The sequence below is a fragment of the Chanodichthys erythropterus genome, chromosome 3 (assembly GCF_024489055.1).
Source record: "Chanodichthys erythropterus isolate Z2021 chromosome 3, ASM2448905v1, whole genome shotgun sequence".
Classification (NCBI taxonomy): domain Eukaryota; kingdom Metazoa; phylum Chordata; class Actinopteri; order Cypriniformes; family Xenocyprididae; genus Chanodichthys; species Chanodichthys erythropterus.
The window spans coordinates 11,904,982-11,931,600 of NC_090223.1; the positions used below are offsets into that span (position 1 = coordinate 11,904,982).

General features: G+C 43.3%; 1 protein-coding gene across 1 annotated transcript; it reads right to left on the reverse strand.

Annotated features, from left to right (window-relative positions):
- Window positions 1–204: 204 nt before the first annotated feature.
- LOC137003276 (meiosis inhibitor protein 1) lies at window positions 205–23,074 on the reverse strand. The gene is made up of 29 exons (XM_067363380.1): window positions 22,958–23,074; window positions 22,758–22,866; window positions 22,430–22,480; window positions 22,085–22,158; window positions 21,892–21,997; window positions 20,459–20,662; window positions 20,135–20,247; window positions 19,876–19,990; window positions 19,566–19,685; window positions 18,976–19,075; window positions 17,426–17,560; window positions 17,252–17,327; window positions 17,102–17,181; window positions 15,868–16,006; window positions 15,679–15,790; window positions 15,455–15,515; window positions 15,160–15,257; window positions 14,172–14,322; window positions 13,936–14,092; window positions 13,532–13,762; window positions 11,523–11,694; window positions 11,324–11,434; window positions 10,935–11,092; window positions 10,774–10,858; window positions 8,940–9,112; window positions 8,748–8,829; window positions 8,387–8,490; window positions 8,167–8,298; window positions 205–318 (listed from the first exon to the last, which is right to left on the reverse strand). The coding sequence occupies exons 1-29, from the start codon at window positions 23,072–23,074 to the stop codon at window positions 205–207; spliced, it is 3,480 nt and encodes a 1,159-aa protein (XP_067219481.1).
- Window positions 23,075–26,619: the final 3,545 nt, after the last annotated feature.

Below are 26,619 nucleotides of genomic sequence, written 5' to 3' on the forward strand. Positions count from 1 at the left end.
GCAAATCTCTGCAGAACAAAAAAAAGTAAAACTCTTCAGAGGTGTGTGTGTGTGTGTGTGTGTGTGTGTATCAGAGGTCCTGAGCGCCGACTGTGAGGTCAGACAGACACACAGAGACCCGTCCAACCCGACTGACACACTCTGTGTTAAGGACACACACATGCGCGGTTCAGAAAAGAGAGAGTGTGTGTGTGTGTGTGTGTGTCAAGGATACAGCATGTGTCTGCTCGAGGCGTCAGAGGGAGGAGGATGTTTGAGTGACTCCAGTAAAGTGTCCATCCTCATCCTCAGATCATCAGGAGGAGAAGCAGCACAACACTACACACACACACACATTGGGAGAATTGGGAGAAAAAAGTCAGAAATGGGAGATATAAACTCGGATTTGTAAAAAAAAAAAAAAAAAAAAGTCCTGAATTGTGAGATATTAACTCATGAGATTTCCTCATCCTCAGATCATCAGGAGAAGAAGCAGCACAACACACAGACACACACATTAAATAAACAAACTGCACAAACAAACTGCACAGACACAACTTAAGTCCCACTGACCAATCAGACATCAGGGTTTGCTGTAAACATGTTAAATGTGCTTCCCTTTCAGTCGGTCACGTTCGACGTACGTCAGTAGTGACCGACGAATCGGGATATCGCTTAGAGAGCCCTATCATGTTCGTGTAAACTAAAACAAGCCAATGGAATTGGCGTGCGATATTTGCATAATGCGCACCGCCCCCGACAGGTGTATATAAATAGGAAGCAGATGCAATCGCACTCTGTCTTTCGCTTCGGAGCCATTCACTGGTGTCCTGTTTTAGAAGACTCCTTTCTTCGTTTGTTTTATTCTAAAACATTGCCTCAGAAGAGGATTTACAGCGAGCTTTCAGTGCTGGTGAAAGGGCACGTTCAGCGAGGTCGCGAGTCTCCGAGGAGCTGAGCTATAAGCTCGAAAACTGCTGTTTTCACAGCAACACAAAGAGTGTGTGCGTGTGTAGCGATTTGGGCCGGTTCCTCGGTGTGTCAGGGAGTGGTGTACCTGACACATCGCGTCGCTCCCTGGGTGCTTCAGCACGAGTGAGTTGACTTCCCCTTCTAAAAGAGCCTTACAGACGAACCCTGACAGTATGTCATTTCGTCTGTGCGTTAATGGGTGCGGTCGTTCCCTGGTCCCTGCTGATGGGCACAATCGTTGCATCTCGTGTTTGGGCATTCTGCACGCTGAAGCAGCTTTTGTGGATGGTTCATGTTCCCATTGCGGGAACATGACTATCGCGATGCTGAGGTCGAGACCCTCCTTCCTGAAGTCTCAGGAAGCGGGGGTCCCCTCTCCTATGCCGCGTACGACCGTTTTTTCCGGCCCCGGGAACCGGAATGACGGTACGGCGCTGTATAGGAAGGGTGACCTGAGGATTACGGTCAGGGCTTCCCCGCCGAGCAGAAACGCTCCTCGGGCCCCTGCCGCCTCATCAGCACCGCAACCCATCGTGCCACCGTTGGTTTCCGCTGGGCCCTCTACGGACTGTCCAGCCGTTTCCATTTGGTGTGCCGCCGGCGGATCGGATGTCGATCGCTGCATCGGAAGGTGAGCCTGAGTCCTCGGGGGAGGATTCGGACGCGCTGCCGCCCGGGACGGTAGCGTTGCCCGAGTCGGATCCCGAGCTCACGGCTGTGCTCTCCCGGGCCGCCTTGTGCGTCGGGCTTGAGTGGAACCCTCCACCCTGTCCCGGCCCATCTCGGTTGGACGATTGGTACTTGGGGGGGGGTCGCGCTGGTCAAATCCAGCGTCCCGCCCCAATGCCTTTCTTCCCGGAAGTACACGATGAGGTGACCAGGTCTTGGCAAGCTCCGCATGGGGCTCGTACAGGGCCTGGTCCCTCGTCCGCCTTCACCTCCCTGGACGGCGGGCTAGCCAGGGGGTACGCGAGGATCCCGCCAGTCGAGCGGTCTGTTGCGACGCAGTTGTGTCCAACGGCCGCTGGCTGGCGCGGTAAGCCGCGTCTCCCGTCCCAGGCCTGTGAATTCTCAGCCGGTCTGACTGAGAAAGCTTACAGTGCCTGTGGGCAGGCTGCCTCTGCCCTGCACGCGATGGCCCTTTTGTTGGTCTATCAGGCAAAAGCACTGTCGCAGATGCCCCAGGAAGGTCCTGACCAACAGCTGCTTGGGGAGCTGCGCGCTGCCACTGACCTTGCCCTCCGGGCAATGAAGGTGACAGCGCGTTCTGTTGGCCAGGCGATGTCTACTCTTGTAGCCCAGCAACGCCACCTCTGGCTGACCTTGGCAGACATGAGGGAGACCGACAAACATCGGTTCCTGGATTCCCCCGTGTCTCCGGTCGGCCTTTTCGGCGACGCGGTGGAGAGCTGTGCCCAACAGTTCTCCGCTGCACAGAAGCAGGCTGAGGCTATCAGACATGTCATGCCACGGCGGTCCGCTGCTGCCTCCACCCAGCCGCCCGTGGCTCAGCCTCAGCCCGCTCGTCGCCGAGGGTGCCCGCCTGCGTCTTCCTCCGCCCCTGCTAAGTTGGCAAAGCAGCAGCCTACACCAGCCAAACAGCAGGGTGCCGGTCGCAGACGTGGTGCCCAGCCCGTCTCTGCCAGCCAGGTGGCAAGCGGTCGGGGAAAACTTGGCCCTGAGACAGGCGACCTGGAGCGGAAGGTTCCTGCCCTTTGGGAGAGTATTCCATCTGCTCTCCCACCCCCGGAGGAGGGCCGGGGGGGATTTTGTGGCGGCTGTCCATCTACCGCCGCTGGCTCTCCGGAGTCCAGCGGTACCCACTTTGCCACAAAAGAGCAGTTTCCTCAAACTCCAGGTCACAGCAAGGGGTGTCTGCCAGGGTGCCAGGCTCCGCCTCGCCGCTGACAGCTCCCTCCCCATTCGCCAGCAGGTGGCAGTGTGATGGTGCAGACCGCGTCCCGTGCGCCGTCTCCCATGCACACTGCTGCCTCGCAGAGTCCGACCCCACTCCGGGCCGCCCCCAAGCCGTCCGAGTCGGGTCCCTCTCTGCCTTGCTGCCCCACCCCCGGTGCGTCTGTGGTGCCTTTGGTCCCGCTGGCTCAGTGTCTGTCCAGTTGGCTCATTCGTACTATCAGACTCGGCTATGCGATTCAGTTTGCCCGGCGTCCCCCGGTCTTCAGGGCTGTCGTTGGACAGTGCACCTGTTCTCCGGGTGGAGATTGCTGTCCTCCTGGCGAAGGATACAATCAAGTCAGTCCCTCCAGCCGATATGAAGTCGGGGTTCTACAGTCCCTACTTCATTTTACCAAAAAAGGGCGGTGGGCTACGGCCAATCCTGGACCGTCCCCAGGATTGGTTTGCAGCAATAGACCTGAAGGACGCGTACTTTCATGTCTCGATTCTGCCTCGACACAGACCCTTCCTAGGTCGAGCGTTCGAGGGTCGGGCATGTCAGTACAAAGTCCTACCCAACATGGTTGTAGCTCCCAGCCGGTTGGGTCTTCAGGTCAACTGGGACAAGAGCAAACTCGCCCCCGGTAGAGGATCTCTTGTCTCGGTCTCGAGCTAGACTCAGTCGCACGGACTGCGCGTCTCACCGAGGTGCGCGTCCAGTCGGTGTTGAACTGCCTGAGCTCGCTCAAGTGCAGGACAGCGGCTCCACTGAAAGATTTTCAGAGGCTCCTGGGGCATATGGCATCTGCAGCCGCGGTAACGCGGCTCGGATTGCTCATATGAGACCGCTTCAACACTGGCTCCGCGGCCGGGTCCCGAGATGGGCGTGGCAGTGCAGCATGCTCCGTGTCCCCGTGACACCGAGCTGCCGTCGCACCCTTGTCCGGTGGTTGGACCCTTCGTTCCTGTGGGCCGGAGTACCCCTCGAACGAGCACTGGCACACAGCTGGCCCCCGGGTCTGCGCAAACATGCGTTTCCCCCAGTGAGCCTTATCGCACAACTCATGTGCAAGGTCAGGGAGGACGGGGAGCAGGTTCTGTTAGTGGCTCCGTACTGGCCCACTCTGACCTGATTCTCAGACCTCATTCTCCTCGCGACAGCACCTCCCTGGCCGATTCCTCTGAGGAAGGACCCCCTGACTCAGAGACGGGGCACCCTGTGGCACCCGCGTCCCGATCGGTGGAACCTCCACGTGTGGTCCCTGGACGGGATGCGGAGGTTCTGAGTGATCTCCCGCAAGCGGTCGTAGACACCATCACTTCCGCTAGAGCTCCTCACTAGGAATCTCTACGCGTTGAAGTGGAACCTGTCTGCCGAATGGTGCGCCTCTCGCCGAGAGGACCCCCGATCATGTTCGGTCGGATCCGTGCTTTCCTTTCTGCAAGATGGGTTGGAGCGAAGGCTGTCTCCCTCCACCCTCAAGGTGTATGTTGCAGCTATTGCCGCACATCACCATGCAGTTGAGGGTAAGTCCCTGGGGAAACACGATCTGATCGTCAGATTCCTGAGGGGGGCCAGGAGACTCAATCCTCCTCGCCCTTCCTCCGTACCCTCTTGGGATTTGACCCTGGTTCTCACAGCTCTCCGGGGTCATCCCTTTGAACCTTTGCAATCAGTCGACCTGAAACTAATGTCTCTTAAGACGGTTCTTCTGGTTGCATTGGCTTCCCTGAAGAGGGTAGGGGATCTGCATGCATTTTCGGTCGACGAAACGTGCCTAAAATTCGGGCCCGGTGTTTCTCACGTCATCCTGAGACCCCGGCCTGGATACGTGCCCAAGGTTCCTACCACTCCCTTCAGAGATCAGGTAGTGAACCTGCAAGCGCTGCCCTCGGAGGAGGCAGACCCAGCCCTAGCTTTGCTCTGTCCCGTCCGCGCTCTGCGTGTTTACGTGGACAGAACGCGAAGCTTCAGGACCTCAGATCAGCTCTTCATCTGTTACGGAGGCCAGCAGAAGGGAAAGGCTGTCTCCAAGCAGAGGATGGCCCACTGGATAGTGGATGCCATCGCCTTGGCGTACGAATCCCAGGGCGTGCCTTGCCCACTCGGGTTGAGAGCCCACTCCACCAGAGGGGTGGCCTCTTCCTGGGCGCTGGCTCATGGCACCTCGCTGACAGATATCTGTAGAGCTGCGGGCTGGGCGACACCAAACACGTTCGCTAGGTTTTATAGCCTACGTGTAGAGCCGGTATCCTCACGTGTACTCGCATCCACTAGTCGGTAGACGTGTTGTACCCACTCTAAGTGTCGGCTTGCAATGCCATTCCCGCCACTGGCCGGATACGTGCATACTTTCACTCCAGTCGTGTTCCCCGCTTGGCGAACCCTGTCGAGTTCCTCCGCCTCCCCCTTCGGCTCGGACATTGCGGAGTGTCTGATGCCAGGGGCCCATATGTCGTGACCCCTCTACGTGAGCGGTCCCATATGTGTATTTTCCACGGTTTAAAACTCCCTACGGGCCGAGTCCGTGTCTTTCCCTTAGCAGAGCCAGCTCTGCTGTCACCTGTCAGATGAGTCTCCCCCTACCAGGTGGAGCCATCCCAGGGACTCCATATGCGTACTGCCCCCCGGGCCAGTCCATGTGTGTATTCCCACGTAAACTCCTCCCCCATTGGGTAGGTAGTGGTCTCCGCAGCGTCCCTTACGGGTTCGCTTCCCCAGTGTGTCTAGTTTACTTAGTGGGTAGTGGTTAGACAGCAGTAGACTCTCTCGGTGTAAGCTCGCCCCCTTCACCGCCAGCCGGTGCTATGGGCGGCTGAGCTTGTGCTGGGCACTGGAAGGGGTTTCGTAACTGTGGCGCTTTAGTTGGGATCCCAATTCGTCGGTCACTACTGACGTACGTCGAACGTGACCGACTGAAAGGGAACGTCTCGGTTACGTATGTAACCCTCGTTCCCTGAAGGAGGGAACGGAGACGTACGTCCCGTCGCCACAGTTTCTGTACCCTCGCTGTAGTGTGGACACCAGTTGTCTCCTCAGCGAAAAACAGAGTGCGATTGCATCTGCTTCCTATTTATATACACCTGTCGGGGGCGGTGCGCATTATGCAAATATCGCACGCCAATTCCATTGGCTTGTTTTAGTTTACACGAAGATGATAGGGCTGTCTAAGCGATATCCCGATTCGTCGGTCACTACTGACGTACGTCTCCGTTCCTTCAGGGAACGAGGGTTACATACGTAACCGAGACGATTTACGTTACAGACCAAGATGACCTGAATTCATTTAAAATATGTCAACTTTCCAGTTTTCGTTCCAGGGCTTTAAAGAGCAGAAAAAACAGAAGAATGTTTGTTCATAACTTTGAGAGAAATTTTGCTCATTTACACAGTCATAAAATAATTAAATATGTATTTGTTTTAAATAATAATGGACTGTTATTAGGGCTGGGCGATACAGCTAAAATTATCACGATATTATGTATTACATTGATCGGTATTGATAATTATTGAAAAAATGTTTGAATTTCACCAATGCATTTTTAATTGAGGCTAACAACAAATAATTTTTAAAACAAAGCTAAATAAAATGTAAACAAATATTTCTTATATTTTATATGAAGATTAAATAAATAAGTGTTAAAGAAACTTGGAGCTGCACAATTCTGGATAAATTGAGAAATGTTTTTGTTTGTTTCAAACCGAGATCACAATTCTGAATGACAACTAAACAAAATAACATGTAATTTAGAGGTTCTGATAAAATATTAAGTGCTGCAGTCTATTTTAAAATTTGAAATATATTTGAATTAATTATTTAAAACTCTGTTTGGATGTATCATTCAATGACTCGCTCATAAATACTCTTGTTTCTTTACTGGATGAATCAGTGTATTTGAAAGAATCTGTTGAATGAAGATTCAACGTCAAATACATTTTTTAACAGTCATGTATCGCCACCTGGTGGTGAAACAATGTAACTGATAAATGCATCATTTTCAGCGCGTTCAAGTTTCTTTCAAGAGCTGATTTGCTCTATTTTGATCAATAACATAGACATTAGTGTTTTATCTGAACTATAAACTTTTATCTCAGTAATAATTTTAATATTTGTAACACAGTAATAAAGATACTGTGTGGATGAAAAGACTGTGCAAGGACGGAGCGCACTCGAGAGTTGTTCATGCAACTGAACTTCATATCTGTTAACATTTTAATGCATTTAAGTGAACTATATCGAGTTATATCGAACATTTTTTCTATCGTTATCGATTAAGATGTACCGTTGATAAATATCGATAACGTTTTATCGCCCAGGCCTAACGGTGCGTTCACACCAGACACGAATGAAGCGTTAAGCGCGAGTGATTTACATGTTAAGTCAATGCAAAGACGTGAATAGACATCCTGCGGAGCGATTTGTGCAAATGACGCAGCGCAAATTGAGCGTTTTTGGCGTTTGACGCACAAGTTGAAAAATCTGAACTTTTTGAAAATTTGCACCGTGTTAACCAATCAGGAGCTTACTCCAGTAGTGACGTGATTATGACGTAGCGAGAGGAGGCAGAAATCCGAAACAATAACGGAGGACAAAATCATCGTCGCTGTAAGATACATCTTCATACTTTCACAGAAACAGGAATAAAAAGGATCTTGCTAGGAAGAAAGTGAGTGAGGAGGTCGGACAATCTGGTAAGTTGTAAAAAATACTCAATTTGAGCTATATATCTATATATATATATATATATAATATATAGACTACAAGCTAGCTAAAGAGCTTATTCGCTGTAATTTACAACTACTTTCCCACTGATGAGTTGATGTGTTTATTCAGAGGAAGTGTGCAGAAAGAAGTGGAAGAGTCTGGGACACATATTTAAAGGAGAGGGAGAGCCCCTCTCGTGACGCAAATTCGCGTCTGTTGTGAAGTGAATTTCACGCGTGAATGAAGCGAGTAAACTCAAAACGTTCAAGTGTCCAACTACACGCGAATAGCGTGATTTACATCCCATCTGGTGTGAACGGCCCATTACTGTTATTAATGTTCTCAAAACATTATACATCATTTATGGAAGGTTCTTTTCTGCACCGTCTGTCTGAATAGAGTAAAATTGTGTTAAAATGAAATCTTAAAAAGACGTGCAAATGAATTTGAGTGAATTATTTTGCTTATTCAACCTTCTTGCTATAGTGAATACATATTTGCGGGAATTTCCCCTGATTTAAGTGCGAAATCTGTGGGAATGAGTAAAAGTATGTGCAATACCCACAATCCCACGGTGAAATGCAGGCCCTATATAGGTGTGTGTGTTACACACCTGTGTGAGCATCGTTCTCAGTGTGTGTTTGCTGTGGTCAGTGAGGTCCGTCACTCCTCGTCTCTCCACCTCCTCACACACCGACTGAACTTCTGTCTTCCAGCGCGAGACGCTGCCGCTGAAACGCACCAGCTGCGCACACACACACACACACACACACACCTGGATCAGCCAGAAGAACGTGCGTGTGTGTATCTGTGTGTGTGTGTGTGTGAGTTACCAGTGTGAGGAGCTGCAGTGCAGCAGGTTTCAGGCTCCCGTCACATGACAGTAAAGAGAAGAGCAGGAATCGAGTCCAGGGCTGATGAACCACCATGTGCTGCACTACACACACACACACACACACACACACACACACACACACACAACACGTGAAGCAGACATATATTCATTCAAGATTCAGTCGGAATCACTCACAATGTTATAAACGTTCATAAAGTCAGCAGGAGGACTTTGTAGAAGAAAAAAAAAAGATCAAAGTCATACGTCTAACCCAGCTGTGTTGAAAAACACTACATGACAGACATCTGTGCCTGACTGAAACACACACACATGTGGAGTGTGTGTGTGTGTGTGTGTACCCGATTCAGGACTCCTGCGGCGCAGAAACCCCATCAGAGACGTCAGACAGTTCAGAGCCGCGCTGACCTGCAGATCCTGCTTCTGCTCATACATCACACATCAGTCACTGTCACTCACACATGTGACGCTCAGTGTGTCATGATCTGTACATGTGAAACACCTCTTCTTAACTCAGTTCAGTGTCTGTGTACCTGCAGCATGAGTGCGCTGAGGGCCGTCACGAGGCTGACGGCGCCGCTGTGTCCCAGCGGGTGTAGAGCGCCATCTTCTGTCTGCAGGGGTCGCTGCAGTGCTGTGTCACACACACACACCAGAGCAGACTCGTCCACATCCAAACACACCTGCACGAACCGCACACTGCACACTACACACACACAGACAGTGTGTTCATCTCTGTCTATTAAATCTTTGACAAGTACGATCACATTCAGATCTGTGTTCTGATAAAGAGAGAGCCGTTGTCATGTATAGATATCACAGTCTTTTCAACCACAGTGTCATTATTTCTGTCTTACAATTGTTCAGATTATCACAGACATACTGGGATAAAAGATTACAGTTCAGATATTAACGTTGATGTCTACTGTAGAGATCAAAATAGAGCCTTTTGAAAGTAACTTGATGCTTCAAATATAAAGATTGTACTGATTACGTTTACACCAGTAGATGGCGACAATTGACTGTTAAAAAAATGAGTCATTGAATCATTCACTCAAGAGATTTGTTCAAAAACACTGATTCATCCAGGAATGAAAATAAGTGACTCACTATTTATGAGTAACTGAATCATTCATTCAAGCGGTTGTATTTAGTAATTCATTCAGATTAATAAAACATTTTAAAAATAACATTAAATAACATTTTGTCAGAACCTCTAGGAAATTACATGTTATTTTGTTTTGTTGAGCTCCATTTGAAATAATAATAAAAAAAAGCATGATTCTCAATTTATCCAGATTTGTGCAGCTTTAGTTTTTATTCATTTTTATTTCAGTTTTAGTTATGTTAGTACATCAGGTTAAACTAAAGTCGCGCACACACTTAACGACTGTAAGGCCGATTATGAATGTAAATTGATACTTATGACTGATCGCGCTCAAACGAGTCCAGTTAGAGCCAGTTGCGTTCAGTCTGCGATTACAGTCGGTGTTCAAATTCCATGTCTACGTATATAAATCTGCTTCAGTCGCAGGAAACAATCGCTGTATGTTGAGCACAGTCATAGAATGTTTTAGCTTGTCGTTAAATGTGTGCCCGGCTTAAATGAAAATGGAAGCGTTGCCTTGGCAACTACAGCTGACAAAAAGTGTATTTATTTCAGTTGATGATGTTTATTTTAAGTAACTAAAATGTTTTTTATGGTTTATAATAACCCTAATGCCGCACAAATACACAATCTACACAATAATGACGTGTCAAATTCAGAGAAAACAGTGTGAAAACTGATATTTTAAATCAGTAAGTAAAATTAAAACTTAATTAAAAGAATTGTTTTGTAAAAAAAAAAAAAAAGTTAATTAAAAAATAAACATTAACTGGTAAAAACGAAAATAAATGAAAATTAAAAATGTTCCCTTAGCAACTAACTGAAATAAAATTAAAACTAAACTGAAATAAAAATAAAAATATATATTTTTAAAAAATAATAAATAAATATTAAAAAAATAAGTGACAAAAACAACATTTCTAAAACTCAAACTGAAATGAAAACTGAAATTATAAATATATCAACATATTAATAAATATTATAATAGAATATTAATAATAATACTAAACCTACATGGTATAAAATCCATCAAACTTAAATGACAAACACTGAATGTCAGTTCCAGCGTTCCTGTATTTAACCACAGATAACAGACTAACTTCAACGACGCTTTCAATCAGTTAATCTGTCATGAGATTATATTACTTGAGGAATCAGATCAGTGTTTTCTTACAGAATCAAACCTGAAGGATCAGCTCATTGAACTCTTTTACATTATTAATCTCTCTCTCTCTCTCGTGTGTCTGTGTGTGTCTAACCGAGCAGCAGCGCATCCGTGTGTCTCTTGCTGAAGGCCAGTCGTCTCAGTATCTGATGGAGATCCACAGTGACGCTCTTCTGCACCTGTAACACACGCGTCAGGTCAGGTGTTTAACACTGCGCTGACACACACCTCACCTGAGCGGGACGGGCGTCTCACCTGAGCGCTGTGTTTGTGCTGCAGGAGCATGAGGGAGGAGAGCAGGAGCAGAGAGGAGCAGTGCAGTGATGAAGATGATGAAGATGAAGAGGGAGAGGAGGATAAAACCTCCTCCAGCAGCTCCAGCAGTCTGACGTTAGCCAGCAGCAGAGACGCCGCTGAAACACACAATCATCATTAGCGCTCGATATGTAAAGCCGATATACAAATTACATCACACTTTTTAATTTAAAGACATTTTTGGAATTAAATTTATATTGATTTTATTTACTTCATAATATATAATAATATTATCAGCCAATGACGAAAACTAAAACAATGCCAAACATCGGCCAATATATTGGTATATATTCAGTGTGTGTGTGTGTCAGTGTGTGTGTGTGTGTTACCTCTGTCGGTGGCATGTGACGGACACACACACAGGAAGCAGTACAGACAGTTGAACACTGACTGCAGCAGCTCAGAGTCACTGGAGTCCATCTTTCCCACCAGATTACTGACTACAAACACACACATACACACACACACACACACACGTTTGAGTGATACACACACTCATAACAGCAGATACACACTCTCTGTTCTTACCGTGGTAAAGCAGTTTGAAGTCTGTATGGTTCATCTGACCAGACGAGTGACTCTGAATCACAGACAACACGTCCAGCAGCACCGACAGACCGTCTGAAACAGAGCAGAACCTCTGAACATGAGATACTAGTAATGAAGCATGAGGGCGGAGCTTGAGTTTATCACTCAGCTGCTGATTGGACAGAGAAATGACTGAGTGTTTCATACTGGAATTGGAGGCAAAATTAAGTAATGAAATGAAGTAAATGTTTAATGAAATAAATTATAATATATATATATATATATATATTAGCTAGTTGCCAAATCAGCATTTCTCATTTTGATGTACATTTTTGTTATACTAAACTAACAAAAACTAAAAATGAATAAAAACTATATAGACATAAAAAAGTAATAAAATGACAAGACACGCAAAATTACTAAATCTTAAAAATCTCAAAATATAAAATGAAAATCTAAAATGAAAACTAATTTACAAAAATTATAATAGTATCTAAATGATTAAAGATTAAGAAATAAAAACATTTGTGAATAAAAAAATAATAAATATAAAGAAATATAAATTGTATAATAAAAACAAATAAATATAAAATCCCTTAATAAATATAATTTAAAAATATATTAATAAAATAATAAATGCATAGATGAATTGTTCACATAAAAATAAAATAATTTAGGTAGTTCCAATGCAATATAACTAAAATAACTAAAAAAATAAGTAAATATACATTATATATATATATATATATATATATATATATATATATATATATATATATATATATATATATATATATATATATATATATATATATATATATATATATTAATATATAATACATAATAATATATATTATGTATATTTAAAAAAATAAAATAAATGACAAAAAAAACCCTAAAACTTCACTAAAATTAAAATGAAAATAAATAAAAAAATCAATTATTTTAATAAATAATATACTGCAATAATAAATAATATTTAATAAAATAATAATATTATTAGGGATTCACCGATATAAACATTTTAGCCGTTACCGATAACCGATAATTATTTATATTTGAAATATATTTGAAAGCCAATAACCGATAAATTGGCCGATAAATCTAAATCAAAATTTTCTATATAAAGTTTGAGAGCCTGATTACAAAAACAAAAGTTTCACCATTAAAAGCCATGTCCCAATCACAGAATTATAATGTTCATTATAATATTATGTACCCTATATGACAGACTTGCACTGCACATGTTACACTTAACTGTATTTTCTTTTTTGAAGTGATTTCAATCGTATTTCACCAATCACTGTTCGCCATCATGGTCAACAGTGCACTCTGCAATCTGAAGCGTCTCAACTAATAAATAATAATACTTTATGTATCGGCTTTAATATATCAGCCAAATTTTCTAATCAGGCCGATAACGATAACATTAAAAATGAGCATATATCGGCCGATACTGATATGGTGGCGGATATATTGTGTATCCCTGAATATGATAATATTATATTAAATCATACTAAAATGTTTCCAGCCTGCAGTGACGACACATCGGCATGAACACTGACAAAGATTATACAATGTTAATAGTGTTTATATTGATCTATTTATAATGTCGTGACCTGTGTGTGTTTGTCTCTGCAGGACGTTCATGAGCGCCAACCGGATCTGATCAGAGAGATCAGACGTCCTGCTGATGGCGACGCCGTCGACTGAACTCAGGAAACATCGCAACACGCCGACGGCTGAGTGAGACGCTGCGGTCTCAGCTTCACATGCCACGACCTCAACACACACACACACAAACACACACACATTAAAAACCACAGCATCATATCAGACTGTATTCAAAGCTCTCCCTATTATTACCTGACAGAAATTAGGAGCTTTTCTGAATTTTAATGTAGTTTTGAATGTATTTGTTTACTAAGTGTTGCTATGGTAACCAATAATATTACAATTCAGTTGGCATACATGCCAGTTTCTCTTATAACTGTGTGTGTGTGTTTCACCAGCATGTTCAGCAGCGCCGCAGGGTGTGTGTGAAGCAGCTCCAGCAGCTCCCGCTCCTCCTCCTGACCCGCTTCTGTCCCACGACAGAGATGTCCCGTCAGAGCCGCCGCTCCGAAACGCTCTGACAGCTCAGGATACAGGAAGATGAAGCTCAGGACGGGGAGAGGAAGAGCTCGAGAGAAGAGCGGAGGACAGGAGGACAGAGTTTTACTGACGACGTTCACTGACACCTGCAGACAAACACACACACGGTTCAGTCAGCATTCAAACTCAATGTCAATTACACATGAACTAATGTCTGCGCCGATAGCCTAGTGGGCAGCACCGACATATAGGGCTGTTGTGCTTCGTCTCTCTCTCTCCCACTTCACTCCTATCATAATAAAACTGATGTGTGTTGTACGGTCACCATGTCGAGGCGAGGGCCGCCGTGATGTGTGACAGACAGCAGATAGACGACTGAACTCAACACAGACGCAGGAAGAGCGTCACCGCACTGATCCTGAACACACATGATGAAGCGCAGCATGCAGGGGAACACGGCCGAGTCACACAGAAACCTGTCACATGATCATGAAGGTCATCATCTCATCTCCATCACTCAATGACATCACCACACACTCACACACACACACACACCTGTCTCCGTGCTGCAGCGACAGGTGCAGCAGGTGGATGAGGCAGTACTGCGCGTTCCTGAGGGATTGTGGGATATCAGTGAGAAGAGAGGGCCAATCAGACACTCTGCAGCACAGAGATGGCAGAGACTCCTGCAGGACACGCTTCACATCTGCTCAACACACACACACACACACACACACACACACACACACACACACACACACACACACACACACAACAGTGATCTTTACAAAAATACAATGTTCCTTTTAGGTTTGCAGAATGTTAGGAGAAACTAAAACTGAAATAAAAATGATTAAAAATTATATAGACATTTAAAAATAATAATAATTCATGTAAATTGAATGACAAAAACAAAATACCTATAAAAAAAATAACTATACACATTTAAAAAAAAGAAAACATAATAAAAATGAAATATAAATTAAAAACTACATAGACATTTTTTTAAATAATAATAACACAAACAAAATAACCAAAACTGAAATAAAAATGAATGATAATTATATAGACATATTTTAAAATAATAATAATAATAAAATTATTAAATAATGACAAAAATACCTATAAAACAATAAAAATATAAATACTATCTAGACATTTAAAAAGCAAACATTTAAACAAATAAAATTTATTAAGTGACAAAAACAAAATACCTATAAAACAAAATAAAACTATATTAGACATTTAAAATATCAAAAAATTAATAATCAAAATGGCAAAAAAAAATAAATAATATAAATTATAAACTATATAGATATATTTTTAAAAAACATTTATATTTTTAAATTACAAAAAAAAAATATTTAAAAAAACTAAAAAAAACTAAAGATGAAATAAAAATTAATAATAACTATAAATATATATAAATATAATAACTATAAAAAATATCAATGACAAAACCACCATACAAAATTACTAAATCATTAAAATTCAAAATGAAATAAAAACTATCATATATAACACACACACACACACTAGTTACCCTGCAGGTCATCATGGGTCCAGGTGTCGGTGTTTGAGATCAGACACATGCAGAGCTTCAGGAGGAAATCACAGCAGGTCTGATTCAGAGACGCGTTCCTGAAACACACACACACGTCACAAACACAAGCAGTTCAACACACCATCTCTGTGTGTGCGCGTTTTTGTGACATATCAGGACACAAATGTGTATAATGACATGGGTATGACATAGGTATTACAAAAAGAGGTCACTTATGAGGACACAATTCACAAAAACGAACGTGTTTATGTGTGTGTGTGTGTGTGTGTTTCACCTGTTCCCTGAACACAGGTGGGCTTTACTGTCCACAGTCAGTCTGATGAATCCAGACGCAGCTGACAAACACACACAGAGAATGAGCAGTTCTGATCATGTGACTGAACAAAACAATCACAGATGAACACTGAATCAGAACCAATGGCATTGAAAACAAAGCAAATGACTGTGAGCATCTGATTCTGAGAAGTCGTGACCTCTGACCCCTGGGTCGTGTCTTACCGAGCTTCTTGGAGAAGGAGGTCATGTGAGCAGGACACAGAGCAAACTGACACGACAGGACCGAGAGGAAGAGCTGCAGCGTCTGTGGAGACGAGACCCGCTCACACACGCCCTACACACACACACACACACAGATGTTAGTGTACCTGTAGAGTTCAGTGTGTGTGTGTGTGTGTGTGAGAGACTCACAGTGACCGCAGGGATGCAGATCGTGTCGCAGCAGTGCAGCAGAAACACACACACCGACTCCAGCGTCTCCTGCTGCTGCGCTGGAGCTGAACACACACCGTCTGTCAGAGCCGGCTCACACACACACTCCTCCAGCAACCTACACACACACACACACACACACACACACGCACACACAGATGTGTTCACATGCTCTAACACAGGCCTTCCCAAACAACTGGGGGTTGAGTTCAAGCTAATAATAAATAAATAAATAAAAAATGTATAAAACAAAATGCTTGTGGCTTCTGATTATTAAGATTATTTTAAATGTTTTATAAATAAATTGAATTGAATTGAATGTTCAAATGTCAAATTAAAATAAACAATTTTAAAATCAAAATATTTAAATAATTAAATCATAATGCAAAATTAAAATAATTTTAAAATAAAAACTATCAAATAAAAAAAAACACTAATAATTAACAAAATCAAAATTAACTAATTAAACTAAAGTAATAAACAAAACACGTGTTTAAAATGAACAGATTATAGATTAGGTAAATTAAAAAATGTTCAATAATCCAAATAAAACTTATATAAAATCATGCAAATTTAAAATTAAAATATAACAATTAAAAAATAAATCAACATTATACACTAACTTAAATCATGAAAATGTAAAATTAAATGCAAAATTAAACCACAAATATGTATCACAAAAATGTAAATTAAAAAAAAATATTTTAAATGACAAATAAAATACAATAAACAAATCACAAAAATAAAATAAATATTAATTAAAATAAAAAAAACGATCAAAAACAACTTTTACCAAAAATATCAAATCATAAAAGGTAGAATTAATAAATTATTTTAAAAATCACAATAAAACAACAACAAAAAATCAATCACAGATGCAAAATTAAATTGTCATTTCAAAATAAACAAATCAATATAAAACTACACATTTAATCAATGTCAAATTAAGTAATTTAAAAAAGTAGTCAAAATGAAAAAACTGATTAAAAAAATACGTATTAAAGATTAAAATAATATTAACATCAGAGAACCATAAACGTGAATGTGTTGATAAAATCTTAACTTCAAATCTCAGGGGAACTCAGGAAAATAGATGTGTGAATGGCTTGATGTCACGCATGACGTCTGCTGTGAGAGTTTGAGCTCATCAGAATGTGTGTGTGTGTGTGTGTGTGTGTGTGTGTGTGTGTGTGTGTGTGTGTGTGTGACTGACCGACAGGCGGCATCGAAGCATGTGAGCGTCTGCAGTAACACTCCTGCTGCTGACACTGACTCAGGACCAGAGCAACTCTCCTGAACACACACACGTATGATCATGAGTGGGTCAGACTGATCACATGACCACTGATCAGAACACACTCACTCTGCACTTAGACATCACAGCCTCCACGACTCTCCTGACGTCTGAGTACTGAACCGGACTGGACTGATGATTCGGCCTGTGAAGTCCCACACGTGCGACAGTGAGTGTTTATTTTGCACTACAGATGATGTCATGAATGCATACATCAGTATCAGGTGTGTGTGTGTGTATGACCTGAGCAGGACGGCGGCGGCTCGTACCGCACACATGGACACCTGCAGACAGGAAGTGGCCACGGCCTCCACGATGACATCACACACAGCTGTGAACTCGGAGGCGGTCGGGAACAGACGGACGGCTGCAGGCTGCCTGCACACACACATAATGTCATCACTGATTAAAACTGAATTGAATATGGTCAATCCAGAGTTAGTGTCCAGCAGCAGACATGTTTAACTGCTGTAGCTCATCCACACTGTGTGCATGAAACAGAACCAGAATTGAGTAGTGCTGAGAGGATTTGTAATCATAAAATTACTATTGTTTTGCATTAATAAGGGCAGTTACTAATAATATTGAAGGTTCGTTTCTTGGCATTTGGCAGAAAAGCACTGAGCTTGAGTTGAGATGCAGATAAAATGAATTTTTACTAACAACAACCTAAGATTTATAGGGAAATATTTAAATATTCTACTCTTATTAAATGCACCATTATTCTTCTGTAGTATCATAATGAACTGACCGACAGCTTCAGTGATTATAAAAGAAACGCTCTTTACTTGCTCTCTGTGTAACTCACTACACGTTATGATGCATTACATCTTTTCATAAATAACTGTAACCAAAGTTAAAATGCATTATAATTGAAGTTTATGAAATTGCACTAAAATATGTTTATAATGCATTATACATAAAGGCTTTAAATGTTGCCATTTTTGTTTTTCAGTACAAAAAGTGTCAAAATTGATCGCTTGACAATTTAACATTTTATAAAAGAAATGTTATTACATTTTTAAATATAAATGTTTAAGCAAAACATCTGAAAAAATATATATTATGGAGTGGAAATGACTAATAAGTCAACAAGTGCTCCTCTGCTGCCATCTACAAGTTACAGTGGTAATTTCACATCTTTTTTAATTTTTTAATAAAAGTGTTGGTTTGCCACGTGTTAGTTTTCCTACATCTTTAAACTTTAAGACTTACAAATCGGGACCATGTTTGACATATGAACAAATAATGTTTTTGGTCATGACATTAAACATAAAATTTAAATTGGTTAATATTTAGAGCTTTGAAGTGCTGGAAAAAGTGTGAAGCACTTGAATTTCACTCTCAAAAAGGTTGTACGAACCCTGAGAGAAATAAAGTAAAAACATGTGACTATTTCTGCCACAATACCATGGTTACAGTTAACATCACTAAATTAAGTCCATGATGAATGTTGGTGTTTTGTGAAGTGAAAAGCCTTCTTCTAGCCTCCTGGTTTCCACTTCAGCACTGTTTGATCTGATATCTGTGGTTCATAACAGATAATTTGAGTAAAACTGTTCTGAGCTCACGCTGCGCAGATCAAACGTGAAGCGTGGTTTCATTTGCCATTGCAGCTCTTGTCAGTTGGGCAATGTGGTGGTGGCACCAGTACGACCCCTAATAAAAATTTAGTCATGCCGGCAGGAAAAAAAGTCACAAAATGCAACCATTTGGTCACAGTCTGGAGTTCTGAGTCTAATAAAATCAACAGAAGTCAGAGGAAAGACAAAAGCAAACGTGTGATGTTTGACCTGTCCAATATGGCCGACAGCAGCTCCAGTCCTTGTTTCTGCACCTCTGTGTTGGACTTTCCCAGAGTCTCTTTCAGACAGCGCACTAACGGCTCCATACCTCAAACACACACACATTTACACTTACACTTCTGAAGAGTGATGGATTCTGATTAGTGCTAACGCTGCATACACACAGGCGTCAGCGTCAACGCTTAACGGAGGGCATGTCTGAAGCTTGTGTTGACGCGACCGTTATAGTGATTACAGCCAATCACATTACTTTCCAGTGTTGCATGAACGCAATTGGCTAGTGACTGCATTTGCATAGGGCGATCTGATTGGATGACGCCTGCGTTGGCGCTTGAAAAGTTGAGAAATCTTCAACTTCTGCCGCTTGCAAAGCGAGTGAAGCGACGCGACGGAACCCACAATTCAGTTCGGCAACGCATGGCGTCACCCATTCAAAGTAAATGAGAAGTGTTAACACTGACGCCCCGTGTGAATGCAGCGTAACATATAAAGAACAGCCTTTAATGGCGGTCAACTTTTTGCTCATAATCTGGTGTTTGATGAATCGAGAGAAAAGGACAGCAGCAGATGGATCTCACCGTAGACGGCGTGACACTGCGAGAAGAAGAGAGGATCTTCGGACAGCAGCAGCAAACAGCTGAAGACGGACCACAGCAACACGTCACTGCAGCCGCTGCTCATCACCTCCAGCAGAAACTCTTACACACACACACACACACACACACACATTCATAATCATATGCTATACTGTTTGTACAATATTCATTGTGTGAATGAATGAAAGACACTCTGACATCAGCATGTGTGATGTCACGTCTTATGTATGTCTTTTGGAAGTGTTTGTTGTTGATGTCACAGGCGGATGTGACAGTTAGTGAAGATTCTCACCAGGTAGATCGGCCTGAATGAAGGCGGCAGTGAAGCGTCGAGGAGCGTGAATCAGTACGGCACACACACAGCGCACAGACACCACCTGAAGAGAGTCCTGAGTGCTCAACAACAGCTACAACACACACACACACACATTTAAATCAACATCAGTATTACTTCATAGACACTTAACTTGTTTTTTTATTGCCCTATCACATATTGTAGTGTGGACTAAAGCATGTGCTGTTGATTGTTTTATGAGTGTGTGTGTTCAGACCTTCTTCAGGATGAGCGGCAGTGGTTGATACGGCAGCGGATCTTCAGTGCCGTCCTGCAGATTCATCAACACACACACCACCTCTGAGTACTGACACATCTGCTTCACAACACCTGTGCAGTTAATAGCATTAGTTCAGAGACTGTTTTCTTGTTCTGTACCTGATTGATGTATATTCAAATGACCCAAATATGAAATCAAATCAGAACTGAATAAAATAGCAAGCTTGTGAATATACGAATCAAATGTGTGTCCTAGTCCTTAGCTAAACCGGCCAAATCATGTTCATATTCCCGTTTAATGATGAGCGCAGGGATGTCTCACCCAGGCAGTTGATGGTGAGCGCTGTGGTGTGTGTGTTTGAGAGCGTGTGCAGCAGTAACACACACATGCGCTGACGGAGCGTGTCTGGAAGCATCTGGATGGCAGCGGCAGAGCTCCAGATCCTCAACAACACGTAACACACGGCGGCCTTCACCTCCTCATCTGAGAGCAGCAGAGCAGCACACACACACTCCAGCACACGCGCTGCACACACACACACACACACGATAACACCAGCATGAATGAATAAAGCTGCATTTAAAAAAACAATCATTAAAATTAAATATAAATAATTCTAAATAAAACTTCTTTATTAATATTAAATCATTAAAATTGATTTAAAAATAAAATACAATCAAAATATTTGTAATAATATTAAAATTATTAATATATTTAAAATAAGTAAGTTTTTCTAATATTATTAACATTTTTCAATAATTAAAACAATCAAAATAGAATGTTTCAATATTAAAATCATTGAAATAAATGATTTTAAAATAAATAATTCAAAATAAATCTTTCTAATATTATTAAATAAAGTAATTAAAAATATAAACAACCAAATTAAAACATTCTAATAATTTTAAAATCATTTAAATAAATCATTTTAAAATAAAAACAATCTAAACAAAATGTTCTAATAAAATAAAATCATTTAAATAAATCATTTAAAAATAAAAGCTAAATACAATTTTCTAATATTATTTAAATATTAAAGTAATTAAAAATTTAAACAATCACAATAAAACTTCTATTAATATTAAAATTATTAAAATAAATAATTTTAAAATAAAAACAATATTTTTTAATGTGTAAATCATTGAAATAATTAAAAATAAACAATCAAAATAAAACTTCCTAATATTATTAAAACATTTTAATTAAAAATAAAAAATTCTAATATTAAATTCATTAAAATAAATCATTTTAATATAAAAAAAATCTAAATAAATCTTTCTAATATTATTAAATAAAGTAATTAAAATATAAAAACGTTTTAATATTAAAACTTTCTAATAATATTAAAATCATTAAAATAAAAACATTCAAAATAAAACTAATAATGTAAGCATTAAATGAAAGTAAATACACTATTTTAAAATAAAAAAAAAATCAGAATAAAACTTACTAATAATATTAAATCATTACAATATTTTTTTTTAAATAAAACAATATTAATTATATCATTAACTTTGAAATAATCTTTTTAGAAGACAAACCATCAAAATAAAACACTTACAAAATATTTTACTTGTTTATCTGCATGTAATTAACTGACACCAGAGAACCATAATCATGTGAATGTGTTTTTAAATTATTTCAGCCCAAAGATGTTTGGTTGAGAAAACACTTTGAGAATCGCTGCCATAAATAAAGGCTATGAAGGCAGTAAATGATGCATTAATGTGAATGTGTTCATCAGACAGTCTTACGGCGGCTGGACATCAGTGTTTGGCTCAGAGCAGGATGAGCGTCCAGCAGTTTCCCCAAAAACGTCAAGGAAGACAAAGACGCTTTCAGACCGCCGACATCCGTCCACTGAGAGACAGAGACATAATCACACATGGGTAACAATAACACAGACTGAACTAGTGTGTGTGTGTGTGTGTGAGTGTGTGTACACACCCGCGAGTGGATCTGGTCCAGGATGAAGAGCAGAAGCCCTTGATTCGGGACGTCCAGCGTCATCTGAAGCAGAACTGAAACACACTTTTCAATCTCACAGATGCCACAGACCTCAAAACATGATCATTCTTGAGCAAAAGCCGTAAAAAAGTGACCCTCTTTTTACACATTTCCAGGGTCACAGTCATGTAAACTGACATGGTGAATTTGAGACGACAGCAAATATGATGTTGTATTCCTATCATTTGCTCCAATAGCTCAAGAAAAAGCCCACGACTTTCCAAAAGAGGAAAAAAATATGGAGAGATTGATTGAAATAACACAAAGCACATGTTATAAATGTACCCTGTACGGTCTGATCCAGCAGGGATGAATCCACGGCGTTGAACAGCGTTCCTGAAACATAAAAGTTATATTCTGAAGTTAAATAATGTTTCTCTTTATCAGTGGTTCATATAAAAGATTATCATGAACAAAACACGTGGTCATACACCTTATTTTACACAATAATCCAAAAAGCCAATGAAAAATCTAATATACGCAAGAGATTTTGTAAATTACACATATTTTACAATAAAAAAAATAGTAGTTGATTAATCAAACCCTTCAAAACAGATAAAACAAGCCCAAATAATGAATAAACCAACACAAGAACCATGAGTGTCTTTCTTACTCAGCAATGATGAGATGAAGTTTATTCTTCGTTCCTCTTCGCAATACAGCAGCTCCCGAACCGCGGCCACGCGCATCACGGCCACGAGCGCCGCGCGCTTGCGCACCGCCTGAGGGAACGTCAATCGTGAGCTTCCACACGGCGGCGCTCGGTAAATGGTGTTTTTTATTTTACATTTATCCAAATATTACTGTTCTTACCGATACATCCGATCTGTCCATCATCTCCACAACGCAAGCGACGCAAATGCCGCCGCGCTCCCACCGCGGCCCGTGACCGTCGTGAATCCTCTCACAGATTACGTCTGAACTCGACATTTTTCACGTTATGCGACACGAAATTGACTGATGTGATGATTCTGAATGAGATTTATAGATTAAAAGACTAAATTCAAATCTCAAATTTGAATTACAGACTGGCTGCGCGAGGTCGAGCACGTCGGCGAGAGTCAGTCTGACCAATCAGAGCAAGATCACGAGACCCATTAACCAATCAAATCCAGCAATGGGAAAATACGTTAAACGGGTTTCAAACGACAATAGCAAATAAAATGGGGGATGAGGGGATGTTTTGAGATAATATTATAGTGGGTTAAATTTCATTTTCATGAAAATATTTTGTCTTTTTACATGTATACGGTAGGTTATTTTATATTATTGAGATACTATTATTTTTTTTAACTATTAACTAAATCCAACATGAACTAAAATGCAGAAATGTGTTTATATGGATGATATTGTTCTATTTTCTTAATGGTTAAAATGCCCAGTCAGTAAATTTCCTTTGGCATAGATTCGACCCAAATAAACAGCTGAGCTGAGGTGTGACCCAGATTAGATTGTGTTTGTTGGCCCAAATCTGTTCCACTAGCCAGAACTAAACCAAAAGAGTGCCATAACTCCACCATAGTGAACCAAATAATAAAAACAAAGGTGGCCCATATGTGAAGATTATATTATGTAGGCTAATTCTTGTATGGTTGAGTTCTTTAAGGGGCTGATGTGGTCCACATGTGACTGACACAATGAAAGCCATTATTTAACCACATCTACATTTTTATTTTTATTATTATTATTATTTAAAATATCCATTAAACAGTAAAACTGAAACTTAGATATTTTTTCATCATTATATTAAAACAATTGCCCTATTAAAATTGATTGTAAATCTGTTTCTATCACCAAAATACATATCATAAATGCTGCTGTGCAGCCATTTTTTAATTAACATTATTAATAATGTTAACATTATGTAAATTACTTTCCTAATCATTCAAAATGAAGACTACTTAGGCTATTTTTAGACATATAATACGCCCCCAACTTTTGCATATACCAGCCCATGATCAAGGCATTAGACAAGCCAGTATTAACGTCTGGAGCAGCACAGCCAAATCGACAGACTTTATGCAGGTAAGCAAGCAAGGACAATTTAGTGAAAAATGGCAGATGGAGCGATAATAACTGACATGATCCATGATATCATGATAGTTTTAGTGTTATTCAGGGTTCAAAATGAGGGGGGTCTGGGGGGGTCCCGGACCCTCCATAAGTCATTAGGGACCCCCCATAAGAATTCATTTTTGGATTTTGGGGGGTCCCTGACAAATATATTTTAACATTAAAAATGATTGTGAAAATTATAGGTGTTACGGATGCTGGTAGAGATGAGGCTGATACGGATTTCCACAATACGAATGATACGTTTATTCAACAGAAAGCAGGGAACACCAAACATACATCTTAACAAAACAGAGAACGGACCAGGAGTGAAGGGAGTGAGTGCAATATATGGGGAGTGCTGACAATAGAGTCCAGGTGCAGGTGATCTGTGATGATGAGGAGCTGACGAGGGAAGTGTGTGCAGGTGAGGAGAACAGGAGGATTCTGGGAAATGGAGTCCAGGGAAACAAGGGATCTGTAACAGTACCTCCCCCTCCCGGTAGGCGCGTCCTCGCGCCGTAGATGTAACAACCGGGAGGGGGGCGGGCGCCCTGGAGACCTCAAACCGGAGCAGGGGGATGAGTAGACTGGAGTGGAGGTCTCCAGGGCGGGCTCAAAAGCCATGGCGGGTCAGGAGCCAAAGGCAGCCATGGCGGGTCAGGGGTTGAAGGCAGCCATGGCGGGTCAGGTGCAGCGGGCAGCCATGTCGGGTCAGGTGCAGCGGGCAGACATGCAGCGGGTCATACATGGCGGGTCAGACATGCAGCGTGCAGACATGGCGGGTCAGGTGCAGCGGGCAGCCATGGCGGGTCAGGTGCAGCGGGCAGCCATGGCGGGTCAGGTGCAGCGGGCAGCCATGGCGGGTCAGGTGCAGCGGGCAGCCATGGCGGGTCAGGTGCAGCGGGCAGCCATGGCGGGTCAGGAGCCGAAGCCTTCGAGGCGTTGAGCCCAGGCGTCGCTGAAGGACTGGCGGGTGATGGCGGAACCGAAGGCTCCGCCGACCGAAGCGCAGCCGGGACTCCAGAAGGCCGCAGTAGAAGCAGTAGGACAGCCAACAAAAAGAACACCGGGGGGAGTGAGGAAGCCAACTGAAACTGAGGGACGGAGTGACGGAGCGGAGACGGAGGAGTGTAGTCCAGAGGGAAGGGCAGGCTGACGAGTGCACAAGGTGTGAGTGGAGGCAGGATGGATACTGGTGACGCTGGTGGACTGATGGGTAACGGTGGAGCAGAGGGAGGTTGGAGCCGGGGTGTAGGTAATCGCCCAGAGGTCCGAGGTGGAGATCTGGGCGAGGGGGCTTGAGGTGAAGGTTCAGTGCTGAGACATATGGACGGAGGCGGGAGAGGGAGGCAGGGAGGGGAAACAGTCTTTGGGCTGGAGGTTTCAAAAACACAGTTCATAGGAGCAGTTGGTTCGGCGGCGGCGGCGGCTGGAGCGGCTGGCTCGGCGGCGGCGGCTGGAGCTGAGGGCTCGGCGGCTGGAGCTGAGGGCTCGTAGGCGGCGGCGGCTGGAGCTGAGGGCTCGTAGGCGGCGGCGGCTGGAGCTGAGGGCTCGTAGGCGGCGGCGGCTGGAGCTGAGGGCTCGTAGGCGGCGGCGGCTGGAGCTGAGGGCTCGTAGGCGGCGGCGGCTGGAGCTGAGGGCTCGTAGGCGGCGGCGGCTGGAGCTGAGGGCTCGTAGGCGGCGGCGGCTGGAGCTGAGGGCTCGTAGGCGGCGGCGGCTGGAGCTGAGGGCTCGTAGGCGGCGGCGGCTGGAGCTGAGGGCTCGTAGGCGGCGGCGGCTGGAGCTGAGGGCTCGTAGGCGGCGGCGGCTGGAGCTGAGGGCTCGTAGGCGGCGGCGGCTGGAGCTGAGGGCTCGTAGGCGGCGGCGGCTGGAGCTGAGGGCTCGTAGGCGGCGGCGGCTGGAGCTGAGGGCTCGTAGGCGGCGGCGGCTGGAGCTGAGGGCTCGTAGGCGGCGGCGGCTGGAGCTGAGGGCTCGTAGGCGGCGGCGGCTGGAGCTGAGGGCTCGTAGGCGGCGTCGGATACTGGAGAACTGAGGGCTCGTAGGCGGCGGCGGCTGGAGAACTGAGGGCTCGTAGGCGGCGGAGACTGGAGAACTGAGGGCTCGGCGGCGGAGACTGGAGAACTTTGCTCGGCGGCGGAGACTGGAGAACTTTGCTCGGCGTCGGAGACTGGAGAACTTTGCTCGGCGGCGGAGACTGGAGAACTTTGCTCGGCGGCGGAGACTGGAGAACTTTGCTCGGCGGCGGAGACTGGAGAACTTTGCTCGGCGGCGGAGACTGGAGAACTTTGCTCGGCGGCGGAGACTGGCGCTGCTTGCTCGGCGGCGGAGACTGGCGCTGCTTGCTCGGCGGCGGAGACTGGCGCTGCTTGCTCGGCGGAGACTGGCGCTGCTTGCTCGGCGGAGACTGGCGCTGCTTGCTC

Coding starts and splice junctions, on each gene's coding strand:
- LOC137003276 (XM_067363380.1), bottom strand. CDS start 23,074: ATGTCGAGTTCAGACGTAATCTGTGAGAGGATTCACGACGGTCACGGG. Junction 15,791..15,867: donor TCTGCATCCCTGCGGTCACT/GTGAGTCTCTCA, acceptor GTGTGTGTGTAG/GGCGTGTGTGAGCGGGTCTC. Junction 14,323..15,159: donor GACCCATGATGACCTGCAGG/GTAACTAGTGTG, acceptor TGTGTTGAGCAG/ATGTGAAGCGTGTCCTGCAG.